Here is an 18003-nt window from a genome sequence, read left to right on the forward strand (position 1 = left end):
GATGGTGATTTTTTTCCGCGGAAAATGAAGAAAATTGGTGTTAACTTGCCCCGCCTGTAGGGGGTGCTGTAAGACAGCAATTAGCAAACTTTGCCGCATTTCTCCAAAACAAATCTGGCAGCAACCAGGGGGCTGCATGGGGTAAAAGCCCCGAAAGCCAGCTTTCATCTCGTACCCAGGAGCCTCGCGGGATGGCGCCATTTTCCTACGCAAAAATATCCAAAATTGGCGCAACTTGCCCTGCCTGTAGGGGCACTGTGAGGCAGCAATTGGAAATTTTTACCCATTTTCTCAAGAATAAAAGCCAGCAGCGACCAGGAGGCTGCATGGTGTTAAAGCCTTGAAAGCTAGCTTTCATCTGGTACTCAGGACCCTGGGTAGATGGTGATTTTTCCCGCGGAAAATGAACAAAATTGGTGGCAACTTGCCCCGCCTGTAGGGTGCGCTGTGAGACAGCAATTAGCAAACTTTGCCGGATTTCTCCAAAACAAAAGACGGCAGCAACCAGGGGCCTGCCTGGGGTAAAAGCCCCGAAAGCCAGCTTTCATCTGATACCCACGACCCTGGGTGGATGGTGATTTCTTTCTTGCTGAAAATGGCCACAACTTGGCGGCAACTTGCCCCGCCTGTATGGGGCGCTGTGAGTCAGCAATTGGTAAACTTTGCCGGATTTCTCCAAAACAAAAGCCGGCAGCGACCAGGGGCCTGCAGGTTGTTAAAGCCCTGAAAGCCAGCATTCATCTAGTACCCAGGAGCCTGGCGGGATGGCGCCATTTTCCTACACAAAAATATCCAAACTTGGCGGCAACTTGCCCTGCCTGTAGGGGGTGCAGTGACGCAGCAATTTGAAAACTTTGTCGGATTTCTCCAAAAAAAAAGCCAGCAGCGACCAGGGGCCTGCATGGGGGTAAAGCCCAGAAAGTCAGCTTTCATCTGATACCCAGGACCCTGGCGGGATAGCGCCTGGTTCCCGCGGAAAATGGCCAAAATTGGCGGCAACTTGCCTCATCTTTAGGGGCGCTGTTAAACACCAATTGGAAATTTTTTCCGGTTTTCTCAAGAATAAAAGCCAGCAGCGACCAGGAGCCTGCATGGGCTTAAAGCCCCAAAAGCCAGCTTTCATCTGATACCCAGGACCCTGCGGGGATCACGCCTTTTTCTTGCTGAAAATGGTCAAAATTGGCAGCAGCTTGCCCCGCCTTTAGGGGCGCTGTGAGGCAGCAATTGGAAAACTTTGCCGGATTTCTCCAAAAAAAAGCCGGCAGCGACCAGGGGCCTGCATGGGCTTAAAGCCCCGAAAGCCAGCTTTCATCTGGTACCCAAGACCCTGGGTTGTGGGGTTTCACCCCCAGATTGGGATGACCCCAAAAGATGGAAAAGTCCCTCCTCCAACCCGTGCCTTCGAAGAAAGACTCAGTAGTCTTCTGTTGTCTGTTCTCAAGGTTGTTTATTGTTGGTTATCTACAAGATTCTTCTCCTGAACTGCTGTGGCCCGTTCAGCAGGTCAGACAAAGGCACTCTGCCTCTCAGGGGGCTGGTGCTATCTTTTATATCATATATTACGTACTACATGTTTATGCTTTTTCTCCAATACCTACTATCTATATTGAATAGTGACTTTCTACTCTAAACCAATCTGTGAGTGCCAACACCACCAAAGACATGGATGTTAGGAAGGAGAAAGAAAGAGGACAGGGCACACCCAAGTCCCTCCATCTTAGAACTCCTGACCCCCATGTACAAAACTTGGACCCCTGCGTACAAGGCTTAAAACCCCCCTGTACAGCACTCAGAAATCCTACCCTTTACTTCGTGACTACTTCTACTACAATATCTAAACTTTTGTGACTTCTTGTTCTTCCTGCAAAGTTGGTAAACTGTTCCATGGGTCAGATTCAAAGCCACAGGGGTTTCTGGCTGCATGCCAGGGTCTCAGATGCTTTTGACCTGGGTCTGGAACATCCGAGAATGTCTGTGGGACATTCTGAGTTCCGACACTGGGTGGATGGTGCTTTTTTCCCGTGGAAAATGGACAAAATTTGTGGCAACTTGCCCCGCCTGTAGGGGGCGCTATAAGACTGCAATTAGCAAACTTTGTCGATTTCTCCAAAACAAAAGACGGCAGCGACCAGGGGCCTGCATGGAGTTAAAGCCCCGAAAGACAGCTTTCATCTGGTACCCAGGACCCTGGGTGGATGGTGATTTTTCCCGCGGAAAATGAACAAAATTGGTTGCAACTTGCCCCGCCTGTAGGGGGCGCTGTGAGGCAGCAACTGGAAAACTTTGCCGGATTTCTCCAAAACAAAAGCCGGCAGCGACCAGGAGCCTTCATGGGGTTAAAGCCCCGAAAGCCAGCTTTCATCTGATACCCAGGACCCTGGGTGGATGGCAGCTTTTTCTTGCTGAAAATGGCCAAAATTGGCGGCAACTTGCCCCGCCTGTATGGGGCGCTGTGAGGCAGCAATTGGCAAATTTGCCGCATTTCTCCAAAACAAAAACCGGCAGCGACCAGGGGCCTGCAGGTTGTTAAAGCCCTGAAAGCCAGCATTCATCTAGTACCCAGGAGCCTCCCGGGATGGCGCCATTTTCCTACACAAAAATATCCAAAATTGGCGGCAACTTGCCCTACCTGTAGGGGGTGCAGTGACGCAGCAATTGGAAAACTTTGCCGGATTTCTCCAAAACAAAAGCCGGCAGCGACCAGGGGCCTGCATGATGTTAAAGCCCCAAAAGTCAGCTTTCATCTGATACCCAGGACCCTGGCGGGATAGCGCCTGGTTCCCGCGGAAAATGGCCAAAATTGGCGGCAACTTGCCCCGCCTGTAGGGGGCGCTGTGAGCCAGCAATTGGAAAACTTTGTCGGATTTCTCCAAAACAAAAGCCGGCAGCAACCAGAGGCCTGCATGGGGTAAAAGCCCCGAAAGCCAGCTTTCATCTGATAACCAGGACCCTGCGGGGATGACGCCTTTTTCCTGTGGAAAATTTCCAAAGTTGGCGGCAACTTGCCTCATCTTTAGGGGCGCTGTTAAACACCAATTGGAAATTTTTACCGGTTTTCTCAAGAATAAAAGCCAGCAGCGACCAGGAGCCTGCATGGGCCTAAAGCCCCGAAAGCCAGCTTTCATCTGGTACCCAAGACCCTGGGTGGATGGTGATTTTTTCCCGCGGAAAATGAACAAAATTGGTTGCAACTTGCCCCGCCTGTAGGGGGCGCTGTGAGGCAGCAACTGGAAAATTTTCTCGGATTTCTCAAAAACAAAAGCCAGCAGCAACCAGGGGCATGCATGGGGTAAAAGCCCCGAAAGCCAGCTTTCATCTGATACCCAGGACCCTGCGGGGATGACGGCTTTTTCCTGCGGAAAATTTCCAAAGTTGGCGGTAACTTGCCTCATCTTTAGGGGCGCTGTTAAACACCAATTGGAAATTTTTACCGGTTTTCTCAAGAATAAAAGCCAGCAGCGACCAGGAGCCTGCATGGGCCTAAAGCCCCGAAAGCCAGCTTTCATCTGGTACCCAAGACCCTGGGTGGATGGTGCTTTTTTCCCGCGGAAAATGGACAAAATTTGTGGCAACTTCCCCCGCCTGTAGGGGGCGCTGTAAGACAACAATTAGCAAACTTTGCCAGATTTCTCCAAAACAAAAGCCGGCAGCGACCAGGGGCCTGCATGGGGTTAAAGCCCCGAAAGCCAGCTTTCATCTGATACCCAGGACACTGGGTTCATGGTGATTTTTTCCCGCGGAAAATGAACAAAATTGGTGGACACTTGCCCCGCCTGTAGGGGGCGCTGTGAGGCAGCAACTGGAAAACTTTCCCGGATTTCTCAAAAACAAAAGCCGGCAGCGACCAGGGGCATGCATGGGGTAAAAGCCCCGAAAGCCAGCTTTCATCTGATACGTAGGACCATGCGGGGATCACGCCTTTTTCTTGCTGAAAATGGTCAAAATAGGCAGCCGCTTGCCCCGCCTGTATGGGGCGCTGTGAGACAGCAATTGGCAAACTTTGCCGGATTTCTCCAAAACAGAAGCCGGCAGCGACCAGGAGCCTGCATGGAGCTAAAGCCCCGAAAGGCAGCTTTCATCTCGTACGCAGGGCCCTGGGTGGATGGTGATTTTTTCCCGCGGAAAATGAACAAAAATTGTGGCAACTTGCCCCGCCTGTAGGGGGCGCACTAAGACAACAATTAGAAAACTTTGCCGGATTTCTCCAAAACAAAAGCCGGCAGCGACCAGGAGCCTTCATGGGGTTAAAGCCCCGAAAGCCAGCTTTCATCTGATACCCAGGACCCTTGGTGGATGGCAGCTTTTTCTTGCTGAAAATGGCCAAAATTGGCGGCAACTTGCCCCGCCTGTATGGGGCGCTGTGAGGCAGCAATTGGCAAATTTGCCGCATTTCTCCAAAACAAAAACCGGCAGCGACCAGGGGCCTGCAGGTTGTTAAAGCCCTGAAAGCCAGCATTCATCTAGTACCCAGGAGCCTCGCGGGATGGCGCCATTTTCCTACACAAAAATATCCAAAATTGGCGGCAACTTGCCCTGCCTGTAGGGGGTGCTGTGAGGCAGCAATTGGAAAACTTTGCCGGATTTCTCCAAAACAAAAGCCGGCCGCGACCAGGGGCCTGCATGATGTTAAAGCCCCAAAAGTCAGCTTTCATCTGATACCCAGGACCCTGGCGGGATAGAGCCTGGTTCCTGCGGAAAATGGCAAAAAATGGCGGCAACTTGCCCCGCCTGTAGGGGGCGCTGTGAGCCAGCAACTGGAAAACTTTGTCGGATTTCTCCAAAACAAAAGCCGGCGGCGACCAGGAGCCTGCATGGGGTTAAAGCCCCGAAAGCCAGCTTTCATCTGATACCCTGGACCCTGCGGGGATCAGGCCTTTTTCCTGCGGAAAATTTCCAAAGTTGGCGGCAACTTGCCTCATCTTTAGGGGCGCTGTTAAACACCAATTGGAAATTTTTACCGGTTTTCTCAAGAATAAAAGCCAGCAGCGACCAGGAGCCTGCATGGGGTTAAAGCCCCGAAAGCCAGCTTTCATCTCGTACCCAGGACCCTGGACGGATGGTGATTTTTGTCCGCGGAAAATGAACAAAATTGGTGTTAACTTGCCCCGCCTGTAGGGGGTGCTGTAAGACAGCAATTAGCAAACTTTGCCGGATTTCTCCAAAACAAATCTGGCAGCAACCAGGGGGCTGCATGGGGTAAAAGCCCCGAAAGCCAGCTTTCATCTCGTACCAAGGAGCCTCGCGGGATGGCGCCATTTTCCTACGCAAAAATATCCAAAATTGGCGCAACTTGCCCTGCCTGTAGGGGCGCTGTGAGGCAGCAATTGGAAATTTTTACCGGTTTTCTCAAGAATAAAAGCCAGCAGCGACCAGGAGCCTGCATGGTGTTAAAGCCCCGAAAGCTAGCTTTCGTCTGGTACCCAGGACCCTGGGTAGATGGTGATTTTTCCCGCGGAAAATGAACAAAATTGGTGGCAACTTGCCCCGCCTGTAGGGTGCGCTGTGAGACAGCAATTAGCAAACTTTGCCGGATTTCTCCAAAACAAAATACGGCAGCAACCAGGGGCCTGCCTGGGGTAAAAGCCCCGAAAGCCAGCTTTCATCTGATACCCACGACCCTGGGTGGATGGTGATTTCTTTCTTGCTGAAAATGGCCAAAACTTGGCGGCAACTTGCCCCGCCTGTATGGGGCGCTGTGAGTCAGCAATTGGTAAACTTTGCCGGATTTCTCCAAAACAAAAGCCGGCAGCGACCAGGGGCCTGCAGGTTGTTAAAGCCCTGAAAGCCAGCATTCATCTAGTACCCAGGAGCCTCGCGGGATGGCGCCATTTTCCTACACAAAAATATCCAAAATTGGCGGCAACTTGCCCTGCCTGTAGGGGGTGCTGTGAGGCAGCAATTGGAAAACTTTGCCGGATTTCTCCAAAACAAAAGCTGGCAGCGACCAGGGGCCTGCATGATGTTAAAGCCCCAAAAGTCAGCTTTCATCTGATACCCAGGACCCTGGCGGGATAGAGCCTGGTTCCTGCGGAAAATGGCCAAAATTGGCGGCAACTTGCCCCGCCTGTAGGGGGCGCTGTGAGCCAGCAACTGGAAAACTTTGTCGGATTTCTCCAAAACAAAAGCCGGCGGCGACCAGGAGCCTGCATGGGGTTAAAGCCCCGAAAGCCAGCTTTCATCTGATACCCTGGACCCTGCGGGGATCACGCCTTTTTCCTGCGGAAAATTTCCAAAGTTGGCGGCAACTTGCCTCATCTTTAGGGGCGCTGTTAAACACCAATTGGAAATTTTTACCGGTTTTCTCAAGAATAAAAGCCAGCAGCGACCAGGAGCCTGCATGGGCTTAAAGCCCCGAAAGCCAGCTTTCATCTCGTACCCAAGACCCTGGGTGGATGGTGCTTTTTTCCCGCGGAAAATGGACAAAATTTGTGGCAACTTGCCCCGCCTGTAGGGGGCGCTGTGAGGCAGCAATTGGAAAACTTTGCCGGATTTCTCCAAAACAAAAGCCAGCAGCGACCAGGGGCCTGCATGGGATTAAAGCCCCGAAAGTCAGCTTTCATCTGATACCCAGGACCCTGGCGGGATAGCGCCTGCTTCCCGCGGAAAATGGCCAAAATTGGCGGCAACTTGCCCCGCCTGTAGGGGGCGCTGTGAGCCAGCAATTGGCAAACTTTGTCGGATTTCTCCAAAACAACAGCCGGCAGCAACCAGGGGCCTGCATGGGGTAAAAGCCCCAAAAGCCAGCTTTCATCTGATAACCAGGACCCTGCAGGGATGACGCCTTTTTCCTGTGGAAAATTTCCAAAGTTGGCGGCAACTTGCCTCATCTTTAGGGGCGCTGTTAAACACCAATTGGAAATTTTTACCGGTTTTCTCAAGAATAAAAGCCAGCAGCGACCAGGAGCCTGCATGGGCCTGAAGCCCCGAAAGCCAGCTTTCATCTGGTACCCAAGACCCTGGGTGGATGGTGATTTTTTCCCGCGGAAAATGAATAAAATTGGTTGCAATGAATTGGTTCCCGCGGAAAATGAATAAAATTGCCCCGCCTGTAGGGTGCGCTGTGAGGCAGCAACTGGAAAATTTTCCCGGATTTCTCAAAAACAAAAGCCGGCAGCAACCAGGGGCCTGCATGGGGGTAAAAGCCCCGAAAGCCAGCTTTCATCTGATACCCAAGACCCTGGAGGGATGGCGCCATTTTCCAACACAAAAATATCCAAACTTGGCGGCAACATGCCCCACCTGTAGGGGGCGCTGTGAGCCAGCAATTTGAAAACTTTGTCAGATTTCTCCAAAACAAAAGCCGGCAGAAACCAGAGGCCTGCATGGGGTTAAAGCCCCGAAAGCCAGCTTTCATCTGATACCCAGGACCCTGGCGGGGATGACGCCTTTTTCCCTGCAGAAAATTTCCAAAGTTGGCGGCAACTTGCCCCGCCTTTACGGGGCACTGTGATGCAGCAATTGGCAAACTTTGCCGGATTTCTCCAAAACAAAAGCCGGCAGTGACCAGGGGCCTGCATGGGGTAAAAGCCCCGAAAGCCAGCTTTCATCGGATACCCAGGACCCTGGACGGATGGTGATTTTTTTCCGCGGAAAATGAAGAAAATTGGTGTTAACTTGCCCCGCCTGTAGGGGGTGCTGTAAGACAGCAATTAGCAAACTTTGCCGGATTTCTCCAAAACAAATCTGGCAGCAACCAGGGGGCTGCATGGGGTAAAAGCCCCGAAAGCCAGCTTTCATCTCGTACCCAGGAGCCTCGCGGGATGGCGCCATTTTCCTACGCAAAAATATCCAAAATTGGCGCAACTTGCCCTGCCTGTAGGGGCGCTGTGAGGCAGCAATTGGAAATTTTTACCGGTTTTCTCAAGAATAAAAGCCAGCAGCGACCAGGAGGCTGCATGGTGTTAAAGCCCCGAAAGCTAGCTTTCATCTGGTACCCAGGACCCTGGGTAGATGGTGATTTTTCCCGCGGAAAATGAACAAAATTGGTGGCAACTTGCCCCGCCTGTAGGGTGCGCTGTGAGACAGCAATTAGCAAACTTTGCCGGATTTCTCCAAAACAAAATACGGCAGCAACCAGGGGCCTGCCTGGGGTAAAAGCCCCGAAAGCCAGCTTTCATCTGATACCCACGACCCTGGGTGGATGGTGATTTCTTTCTTGCTGAAAATGGCCAAAACTTGGCGGCAACTTGCCCCGCCTGTATGGGGCGCTGTGAGTCAGCAATTGGTAAACTTTGCCGGATTTCTCCAAAACAAAAGCCGGCAGCGACCAGGGGCCTGCAGGTTGTTAAAGCCCTGAAAGCCAGCATTCATCTAGTACCCAGGAGCCTCGCGGGATGGCGCCATTTTCCTACACAAAAATATCCAAAATTGGCGGCAACTTGCCCTGCCTGTAGGGGGTGCTGTGAGGCAGCAATTGGAAAACTTTGCCGGATTTCTCCAAAACAAAAGCCGGCAGCGACCAGGGGCCTGCATGATGTTAAAGCCCCAAAAGTCAGCTTTCATCTGATACCCAGGACCCTGGCGGGATAGAGCCTGGTTCCTGCGGAAAATGGCCAAAATTGGCGGCAACTTGCCCCGCCTGTAGGGGGCGCTGTGAGCCAGCAACTGGAAAACTTTGTCGGATTTCTCCAAAACAAAAGCCGGCGGCGACCAGGAGCCTGCATGGGGTTAAAGCCCCGAAAGCCAGCTTTCATCTGATACCCTGGACCCTGCGGGGATCACGCCTTTTTCCTGCGGAAAATTTCCAAAGTTGGCGGCAACTTGCCTCATCTTTAGGGGCGCTGTTAAACACCAATTGGAAATTTTTACCAGTTTTCTCAAGAATAAAAGCCAGCAGCGACCAGGAGCCTGCATGGGCTTAAAGCCCCGAAAGCCAGCTTTCATCTCGTACCCAAGACCCTGGGTGGATGGTGATTTTTTCCCGCGGAAAATGAATAAAATTGGTTGCAATGAATTGGTTCCCGCGGAAAATGAATAAAATTGCCCCGCCTGTAGGGTGCGCTGTGAGGCAGCAACTGGAAAATTTTCCCGGATTTCTCCAAAACAAAAGCCGGCAGCAACCAGGGGCCTGCATGGGGGTAAAAGCCCCGAAAGCCAGCTTTCATCTGATACCCAGGACCCTGGAGGGATGGCGCCATTTTCCAACACAAAAATATCCAAACTTGGCGGCAACATGCCCCACCTGTAGGGGGCGCTGTGAGCCAGCAATTTGAAAACTTTGTCAGATTTCTCCAAAACAAAAGCCGGCAGAAACCAGAGGCCTGCATGGGGTTAAAGCCCCGAAAGCCAGCTTTCATCTGATACCCAGGACCCTGGCGGGGATGACGCCTTTTTCCCTGCAGAAAATTTCCAAAGTTGGCGGCAACTTGCCCCGCCTTTACGGGGCACTGTGATGCAGCAATTGGCAAACTTTGCCGGATTTCTCCAAAACAAAAGCCGGCAGCGACCAGGGGCCTGCATGGGGTAAAAGCCCCGAAAGCCAGCTTTCATCGGATACCCAGGACCCTGGACGGATGGTGATTTTTTTCCGCGGAAAATGAACAAAATTGGTGTTAACTTGCCCCGCCTGTAGGGGGTGCTGTAAGACAGCAATTAGCAAACTTTGCCGGATTTCTCCAAAACAAAATCTGGCAGCAACCAGGGGGCTGCATGGGGTAAAAGCCCCGAAAGCCAGCTTTCATCTCGTACCCAGGAGCCTCGCGGGACGGCGCCATTTTCCTACGCAAAAATATCCAAAATTGGCGCAACTTGCCCTGCCTGTAGGGGCGCTGTGAGGCAGCAATTGGAAATTTTTACCGGTTTTCTCAAGAATAAAAGCCAGCAGTGACCAGGAGGCTGCATGGTGTTAAAGCCCCGAAAGCTAGCTTTCATCTGGTACCCAGGACCCTGGGTAGATGGTGATTTTTCCCGCGGAAAATGAACAAAATTGGTGGCAACTTGCCCCGCCTGTAGGGTGCGCTGTGAGACAGCAATTAGCAAACTTTGCCGGATTTCTCCAAAACAAAATACGGCAGCAACCAGGGGCCTGCATGATGTTAAAGCCCCAAAAGTCAGCTTTCATCTGATACCCAGGACCCTGGCGGGATAGAGCCTGGTTCCTGCGGAAAATGGCCAAAAATGGCGGCAACTTGCCCCGCCTGTAGGGGGCGCTGTGAGCCAGCAACTGGAAAACTTTGTCAGATTTCTCCAAAACAAAAGCCGGCGGCGACCAGGAGCCTGCATGGGGTTAAAGCCCCGAAAGCCAGCTTTCATCTGATACCCTGGACCCTGCGGGGATCAGGCCTTTTTCCTGCGGAAAATTTCCAAAGTTGGAGGCAACTTGCCTCATCTTTAGGGGCGCTGTTAAACACCAATTGGAAATTTTTACCGGTTTTCTCAAGAATAAAAGCCAGCAGCGACCAGGAGCCTGCATGGGGTTAAAGCCCCGAAAGCCAGCTTTCATCTCGTACCCAAGACCCTGGGTGGATGGTGCTTTTTTCCCGCGGAAAATGGACAAAATTTGTGGCAACTTGCCCCGCCTGTAGGGGGCGCTGTGAGGCAGCAATTGGAAAACTTTGCCGGATTTCTCCAAAACAAAAGCCAGCAGCGACCAGGGGCCTGCATGGGGTTAAAGCCCCGAAAGTCAGCTTTCATCTGATACCCACGACCCTGGGTGGATGGTGATTTCTTTCTTGCTGAAAATGGCCAAAACATGGCGGCAACTTGCCCCGCCTGTATGGGGCGCTGTGAGTCAGCAATTGGTAAACTTTGCCGGATTTCTCCAAAACAAAAGCCGGCAGCGACCAGGGGCCTGCAGGTTGTTAAAGCCCTGAAAGCCAGCATTCATCTAGTACCCAGGAGCCTGGCGGGATGGCGCCATTTTCCTACACAAAAATATCCAAACTTGGCGACAACTTGCCCTGCCTGTAGGGGGTGCAGTGACGCAGCAATTTGAAAACTTTGTCGGATTTCTCCAAAAAAAAAGCCAGCAGCGAACAGGGGCCTGCATGGGGGTAAAGCCCAGAAAGTCAGCTTTCATCTGATACCCAGGACCCTGGCGGGATAGCGCCTGGTTCCCGCGGAAAATGGCCAAAATTGGCGGCAACTTGCCTCATCTTTAGGGGCGCTGTTAAACACCAATTGGAAATTTTTTCCGGTTTTCTCAAGAATAAAAGCCAGCAGCGACCAGGAGCCTGCATGGGCTTAAAGCCCCGAAAGCCAGCTTTCATCTGATACCCAGGACCCTGCGGGGATCACGCCTTTTTCTTGCTGAAAATGGTCAAAATTGGCAGCAGCTTGCCCCGCCTTTAGGGGCGCTGTGAGGCAGCAATTGGAAAACTTTGCCGGATTTCTCCAAAAAAAAGCCGGCAGCAACCAGGGGCCTGCATGGGGTTAAAGCCCCGAAAGCCAGCATTCATCTAGTACCCAGGAGCCTCGCGGGATAGCGCCTGGTTCCCGCGGAAAATGGCCAAAATTGGTGGCAACTTGCCCCGCCTGTAGGGGGCGCTGTGAGCCAGCAATTGGCAAACTTTGTCGGATTTCTCCAAAACAAAAGCCGGCAGCAACCAGAGGCCTGCATGGGGTTAAAGCCCCGAAAGCCAGCTTTCATCTGATAACCAGGACCCTGCGGGGATGACGCCTTTTTCCTGCGGAAAATTTCCAAAGTTGGCGGCAACTTGCCTCATCTTTACGGGCGCTGTTAAACATCAATTGGAAATTTTTACTGGTTTTCTCAAGAATAAAAGCCAGCAGCGACCAGGAGCCTGCATGGGCCTAAAGCCCCGAAAGCCAGCTTTCATCTGGTACCCAAGACCCTGGGTGGATGGCGCTTTTTTCCCGCGGAAAATGGACAAAATTTGTGGCAACTTGCCCCGCCTGTAGGGGGCGCTATAAGACAGCAATTAGCAAACTTTGCCGGATTTCTCCAAAACAAAAGCCGGCAGCGACCAGGGGCCTGCATGGGGTTAAAGCCCCGAAAGCCAGCTTTCATCGGACACCCAGGACCCTGGAGGGATGGCGCCATTTTCCAACACAAAAATATCCAAACTTGGCGGCAACTTGCCCCGCCTGTAGGGGGCGCTGTGAGCCAACAACTGGAAGTCTTTGTCAGATTTCTCCAAAACAAAAGCCGGCAGAAACCAGAGGCCTGCATGGGGTTAAAGCCCCGAAAGCCAGCTTTCATCTGATACTCAGGACCCTGGCGGGGATGACGCCTTTTTCCTGCAGAAAATTTCCAAAGTTGGCGGCAACTTGCCCCGCCTTTAGGGGGCACTGTGATGCAGCAATTGGCAAACTTTGCCGGATTTCTCCAAAACAAAAGCCGGCAGCGACCAGGAGCCTGCATGGGGTAAAAGCCCCGAAAGCCAGCTTTCATCGGATACCCAGGACCTTGGACGGATGGTGATTTTTTCCCGCGGAAAATGAACAAAATTGGTGGCAACTTGCCCCGCCTGTAGGGGGTGCTGTAAGACAGCAATTAGCAAACTTTGCCGGATTTCTCCAAAACAAATCTGGCAGCAACCAGGGGGCTGCATGGGGTAAAAGCCCCGAAAGCCAGCTTTCATCTGATACCCAGGAGCCTGGGTGGATGCTGATTTTTTCCCGCGGAAAATATCCAAAATTGGTGGACACTTGCCACGCCTTTAGGGGGCGCTCTAAGACAACAATTAGAAAACTTTGCCGGATGTCTCAAAAACAAAAGCCGGCAGCGACCAGGGGCCTGCATGGGGTTAAAGCCCCGAAAGCCAGCTTTCATCTGATACCCAGGACCCTGCGGGGATCACGCCTTTTTCTTGCTGAAAATGGTCAAAATTGACAGCAGCTTGCCCCGCCTGTATGGGGCGCTGTGAGACAGCAATTGGCAAACTTTGCCGGATTTCTCCAAAACAAAAGCCGGCAGCGACCAGGAGCCTGCATGGAGTTAAAGCCCCGAAAGCCAGCTTTCATCTGGTACCCAGGACCCTGGGTGGATGGTGATTTTTTCCCGCGGAAAATGAACAAAATTGGTGGCAACTTGCCCCGCCTGTAGGGGGCGCTCTAAGACAACAATTAGAAAACTTTGCCGGATTTCTCCAAAACAAAAGCCAGCAGCAACCAGGGGCCTGCATGGGGTAAAAGCCCCGAAAGCCAGCTTTCATCTGATACCCAGGACCCTGGCGGGATAGCGCCTGTTTCCCGCGGAAAATGGCCAAAATTGGCGGCAACTTGCCCCGCCTTTAGGGGCGCTGTGAGGCAGCAACTGGAAAACTTTGCCGGATTTCTCCAAAACAAAAGCCGGCAGCGACCAGGAGCCTGCATGGGGTTAAAGCCCCGAAAGCCAGCTTTCATCTGATACCCAGGACCCTGGGTGGATGGCAGCTTTTTCTTGCTGAAAATGGCTACAATTAGCGGCAACTTGCCCCGCCTGTATGGGGCGCTGTGAGGCAGCAACTGGCAAATTTGCCGCATTTTTTGAAAACAAAAACCGGCAGCGACCAGGGGCCTGCAGGTTGTTAAAGCCCTGAAAGCCAGCATTCATCTAGTACCCAGGAGCCTCGCGGGATGGCGCTATTTTCCTACACAAAAATATCCAAAATTGGCGGCAACTTGCCCTGCCTGTAGGGGGTGCTGTGAGGCAGTAATTGGCAAACTTTGCCGGATTTCTCCAAAACAAAAGCCGGCAGCGACCAGGGGCCTGCATGATGTTAAAGCCCCGAAAGTCAGCTTTCATCTGATACCCAGGACCCTGGCGGGATAGCGCCTGGTTCCCGTGGAAAATGGCCAAAATTGGCGGCAACTTGCCCCGCCTGTAGGGGGCGCTGTGAGCCAGCAATTGGCAAACTTTGCCGGATTTCTCCAAAACAAAAGCCGGCAGCAACCAGAGGCCTGCATGGGGTTAAAGCCCCAAAAGCCAGCTTTCATCTGATACCCAGGACCATGGCGGGATGGCGCCATTTTCCCGCCGAAATGGCCAAAATTTGCGGCAACTTGCCTCGCCTCTAGGGGTCGCGGTGAGGCAGCAATTGGCAAACTTTGCCGGATTTCTCAAAAACAAAAGCCAGCTGTGACTAGGGGCGAGCATGGGGTTAAAGCCCCGAAAGCCAGGTTTCATCTGGCACCCAGGACCCTGGCGGGATGGCGCCTTTTTCCCCTCAAAAATGGCCAAAATTGGAGGCAACTTGCCCTGCCTGTAGGGCGTGCTGTGAGGCAGCAATTGGCAAACTTTGCCGGATTTCTCCAAAACAAAAGCCGGCAGCGAGGAGAGGCTTGCAGGTGGTTAAAGGCCCGAAAGCCAGCTTTCATCTGATACCCAGGACCCTGGCGGGATGGCGCCTGTTTCCCGCCAAAAATGGCCAAAATATCCGGCAGTTTTCCCTGCCTGTAGGGGGCGCTGTGAGGCAGCAGTTGGCAAACTTTGTCGGATTTCTCCAAAACAAAAGCCATCAGCGACGTGGGGCCTGCAGGTGGATAAAGCCCTGAAAGACACCTTTTGTCTGTTACCTAGGACACTGGGTGGATGGCGCCTTTTTCTTGCAGAAAATGGACGCCATTTGTGGCCACCTGCCGCTCCAGGTAATAGCGCTCTCAGCCAGAAATTGGCGAACTTTGCGAAATTTCTCCAAAACGAAAGCTGGCAGCCATGAGGGGCTTGCAGGTGGTTAAAGGCCCGAAAGCCAGCTTTTGTCTGTTACCCAGGACCCTTGGGGATATGGCCCCTTTTTCTTGCAGAAGATGACCGCCGTTTGTGGCCACTCACGCCACCTGGAATAGGCGCTCTGAGGCAGCAATTATCATACACTGCCGGATTTCTCCAAAACAATAGCCAGCAGCCACGAGGGGCCTGCAGGTCTTTAGAGCCCCAAAAGCCAGCTTAGGTCTGATACCTAGGACCCAGGGTGGATGGCGCGTTTATCCTGTGGAAAATGGCAGCCATTTGTGGCCACTGGCTCTGCCTTTAGGGGTTGCTCTGAGCCAAAAATTGTCACACGTTGCCAGATTTCTCCAAAACGAATGCCAGCAGCGAAAAGGGGCCTGCAGGTGGTTAAAAGCCCAAAAGCCAGCTTTCATCTGAAATCCAGGACCCTGGGGGAGGGCGCCTTAACCACAGAAAATGGCCGCCATTTACAAACAGTCACAACGCCTGTATAGGTTGCTCTGAGCCAGCAATTTCCAATCTTTGCCGGATTTCTCCAAAACAAAAGGCTGCAGCGACAATGGCCTTGCAGGTGGTTAAAGCCCTGAAAGCCAGCTTTCTACTGATACCCAGGACCCTGGGGAGATGGCGCCTTTTCCTACAGAAAATGGCCGCCATTTGCAAACAGTCACAATGCCTGTAGAGGTTGCTCAGAGGAAGCAAGTGCCAAACGTTCCCTGGTCTCCCAAAACAAAAGCCGTCAGCGACGTGGGGCCTGCAGGTGGATAAAGCCCTGAAAGCCAGCTTTCGTCTGATACCCAGGACCATGGAGGGATGGCACCTTTTTATTGCAGAAAATTGCCGCCATTTGTGGCCACTAGCCCTCCATGTAAAAGCCGCTCTGAGGCAGCAATTCGCAAACTCTGCTGGATTTCTCCAAAACAAAAGCCGGCAGCCATGAGGGGCTTGAAGTTGGTTAAGGCTCCGAAAGATAGCTTTCATCTGATACGCAGGACCCTGGCGGGATGGCGACTTTTTCTTTCAGAAAATAGCCGCCATTTGTGGCCTCTCGCACCGCTTTTAGGGTGTTGCTCTGAGCTAGAAATGGTCAATCTTTGCAAGATTTCTCCAAAACAAAAGCCTGCAGAGACAACGGGCTTGCCGCTGGTTAAAGCCCTGAAAGCCAGCTTTCCTCTGATACCCAGGACCCTGGAGAGATGGTGCCTTTTCTCACAGAAAATGGCCGCCACTTGCAAAGAGTCACAATGACTGTTGAGGTTGCTCTGAGCCAGCAATTGGCAAACTTTGCTGGATTTCTCCAAAAGGAAAGCCTGCAGAGATGAGGGGCTTGCGGGTGGTTAAAGCCTGAAAGCCAACTTTCCTCTGATACCCAGGACCCTGGGGGGATGGCGCATTTTACTTCCAAAAATTCGCCACGATTTGTGGCCACTCGCGCCCCACGTAAAAGCCGCTCTGAGTCAGCAACTGGCAAACTCTGCCAGATTTCTCCAAAACAAAAGCCGGCAGCGACCAGGGGCCTAGAGGTAGTTAAAGGCCCGAAAGCTAGTATTCCTCTGATACCCAGGACCCTGGGGGGATGGGGCATTTTACTTGCAAAAATTCGCCGCCATTTGTGGCCACTAGCCCTCCATGTAAAAGCTGCTCTGAGGCAGCAATTCGCAAACTCTGCTGGATTTCTCCAAAACAAAAGCCGGCAGCCATGAGGGGCTTGAAGTACTTACGGCCCCGAAAGATAGCTTTCATCTCATACCCAGGACCCTGGCGGGATGGCGACTTTTTCCTTCAGAAAATAGCCGCCATTTGTGGCCTCTCGCACCGCTTTTAGGGGTTGCTCTGAGCTAGAAATGGTCAATCTTTGCAAGATTTCTCCAAAACGAAAGCCTGCAGAGACAATGGGCTTGCCGCTGGTTAAAGCCCTGAAAGCCAGCTTTCCTCTGATACCCAGGACCCTGGAGAGATGGTGCCTTTTCTCACAGAAAATGGCCGCCACTTGCAAAGAGTCACAATGACTGTTGAGGTTGCTCTGAGCCAGCAATTGGCAAACTTTGCTGGATTTCTCCAAAAGGAAAGCCTGCAGAGATGAGGGGCTTGCAGGTGGTTAAAGCCTGAAAGCCAGCTTTCATCTCATACCCAGGACCTTGGGGTGTTGGTGCCTTTTTCTTGTGGAAAAATGCCGCCATTTGTGGCCACTAGCCCCGCTTTTAGGGGTTGCTCTGGGCCAGCAATTCTCAAACTCTGCCGGATTTCTCCAAAAAGAAAGCCTGCAGCCACAACGGGCTTGCCGATGGTTAAAGCCCTGAAAGCCAGCTTTCGTCCTATACCCACAACCCTGGGTGGATGGCGCGTTTATCCTGCAGAAAATGGCAGCCATTTGTGGCCACTGGCTCTGCCTTTAGGGGTTGCTCTGAGCCAAAAATTGTCACACGTTGCCAGATTTCTCCAAAATGAATGCCAGCAGCGAAAAGGGGCCTGCAGGTGGTTAAAAGCCCAAAAGCCAGCTTTCATCTGAAATCCAGGACCCTGGGGGAGGGCGCCTTAACCACAGAAAATGGCCGCCATTTACAAACAGTCACAACGCCTGTATAGGTTGCTCTGAGCCAGCTATTTCCAATCTTTGCCGGATTTCTCCAAAACAAAAGGCTGCAGCGACAATGGCCTTGCAGGTGGTTAAAGCCCTGAAAGCCAGCTTTCTACTGATACCCAGGACCCTGGGGAGATGGCGCCTTTTCCTACAGAAAATGGCCGCCATTTGCAAACAGTCACAATGCCTGTAGAGGTTGCTCAGAGGAAGCCAATGCCAAACTTTCCCTGGTTTCTCCAAAACAAAAGCCGTCAGTGATGTGTGGCCTGCAGGTGGATAAAGCCCTGAAAGCCAGCTTTCGTCTGATACCCAGGACCATGGGAGGATGACGCCTTTTTCATTGCAGAAAATGGCCGCCATTTGTGGCCACTCCCTGTGCCTGGAAAAGGCTCTTCTAGCCAGCAATTTTCAAACTCTGACAGATTTCTCCAAAACAAAAGCCAGCAGTCACGATGAGCTTTCAGGTGGTTAAAGGCCCGAAAGCCAGCTTTCGTCTGATACCCAAGACCCTGGCGGGATGGCGCCTTTTTCTTGCAGAAAATGGACGCCATTTGTGGCCACTCGTCCCGCCTGTAACCGGAGCTCTGAGGCAGCAATTTTCAATCTCTGCCGGATTTCTCCAAAACAAAAGCCGGCAGCGACGAGGGGCCTGCAGGTGGTTAAAGCCCAAAAAGCCAGCTTTTGTCTGATACCCAGGACCATGGGGAGATGGCGCATTTTCCTACAGAAAATGGCCGCCATTTGGAAACAGTCACAATGCCTGTAGAGGTTGCTCTAAGTCAGTAATTGGCAAACTTTGCCGGATTTCTCC

The 18003-nt window shown here is 52.3% G+C and overlaps 1 protein-coding gene across 1 annotated transcript in view; it reads left to right on the plus strand.

Annotated features, from left to right (window-relative positions):
• The window catches only part of NPR1 (natriuretic peptide receptor 1), a 21326-nt gene extending 6599 nt beyond the window's left edge, over window positions 1-14727 (plus strand). Inside the window, exons 9-10 of the mRNA XM_038161714.1 lie at window positions 14462-14529; window positions 14686-14727. Coding sequence (XP_038017642.1) covers window positions 14462-14529; window positions 14686-14727 — 110 coding nt within the window. The remainder of the gene's footprint in view (window positions 1-14461; window positions 14530-14685) is intronic.
• Window positions 14728-18003: the final 3276 nt, after the last annotated feature.

This window comes from Motacilla alba, chromosome 25 (assembly GCF_015832195.1).
Source record: "Motacilla alba alba isolate MOTALB_02 chromosome 25, Motacilla_alba_V1.0_pri, whole genome shotgun sequence".
NCBI classification, from domain to species: Eukaryota; Metazoa; Chordata; class Aves; order Passeriformes; family Motacillidae; genus Motacilla; species Motacilla alba.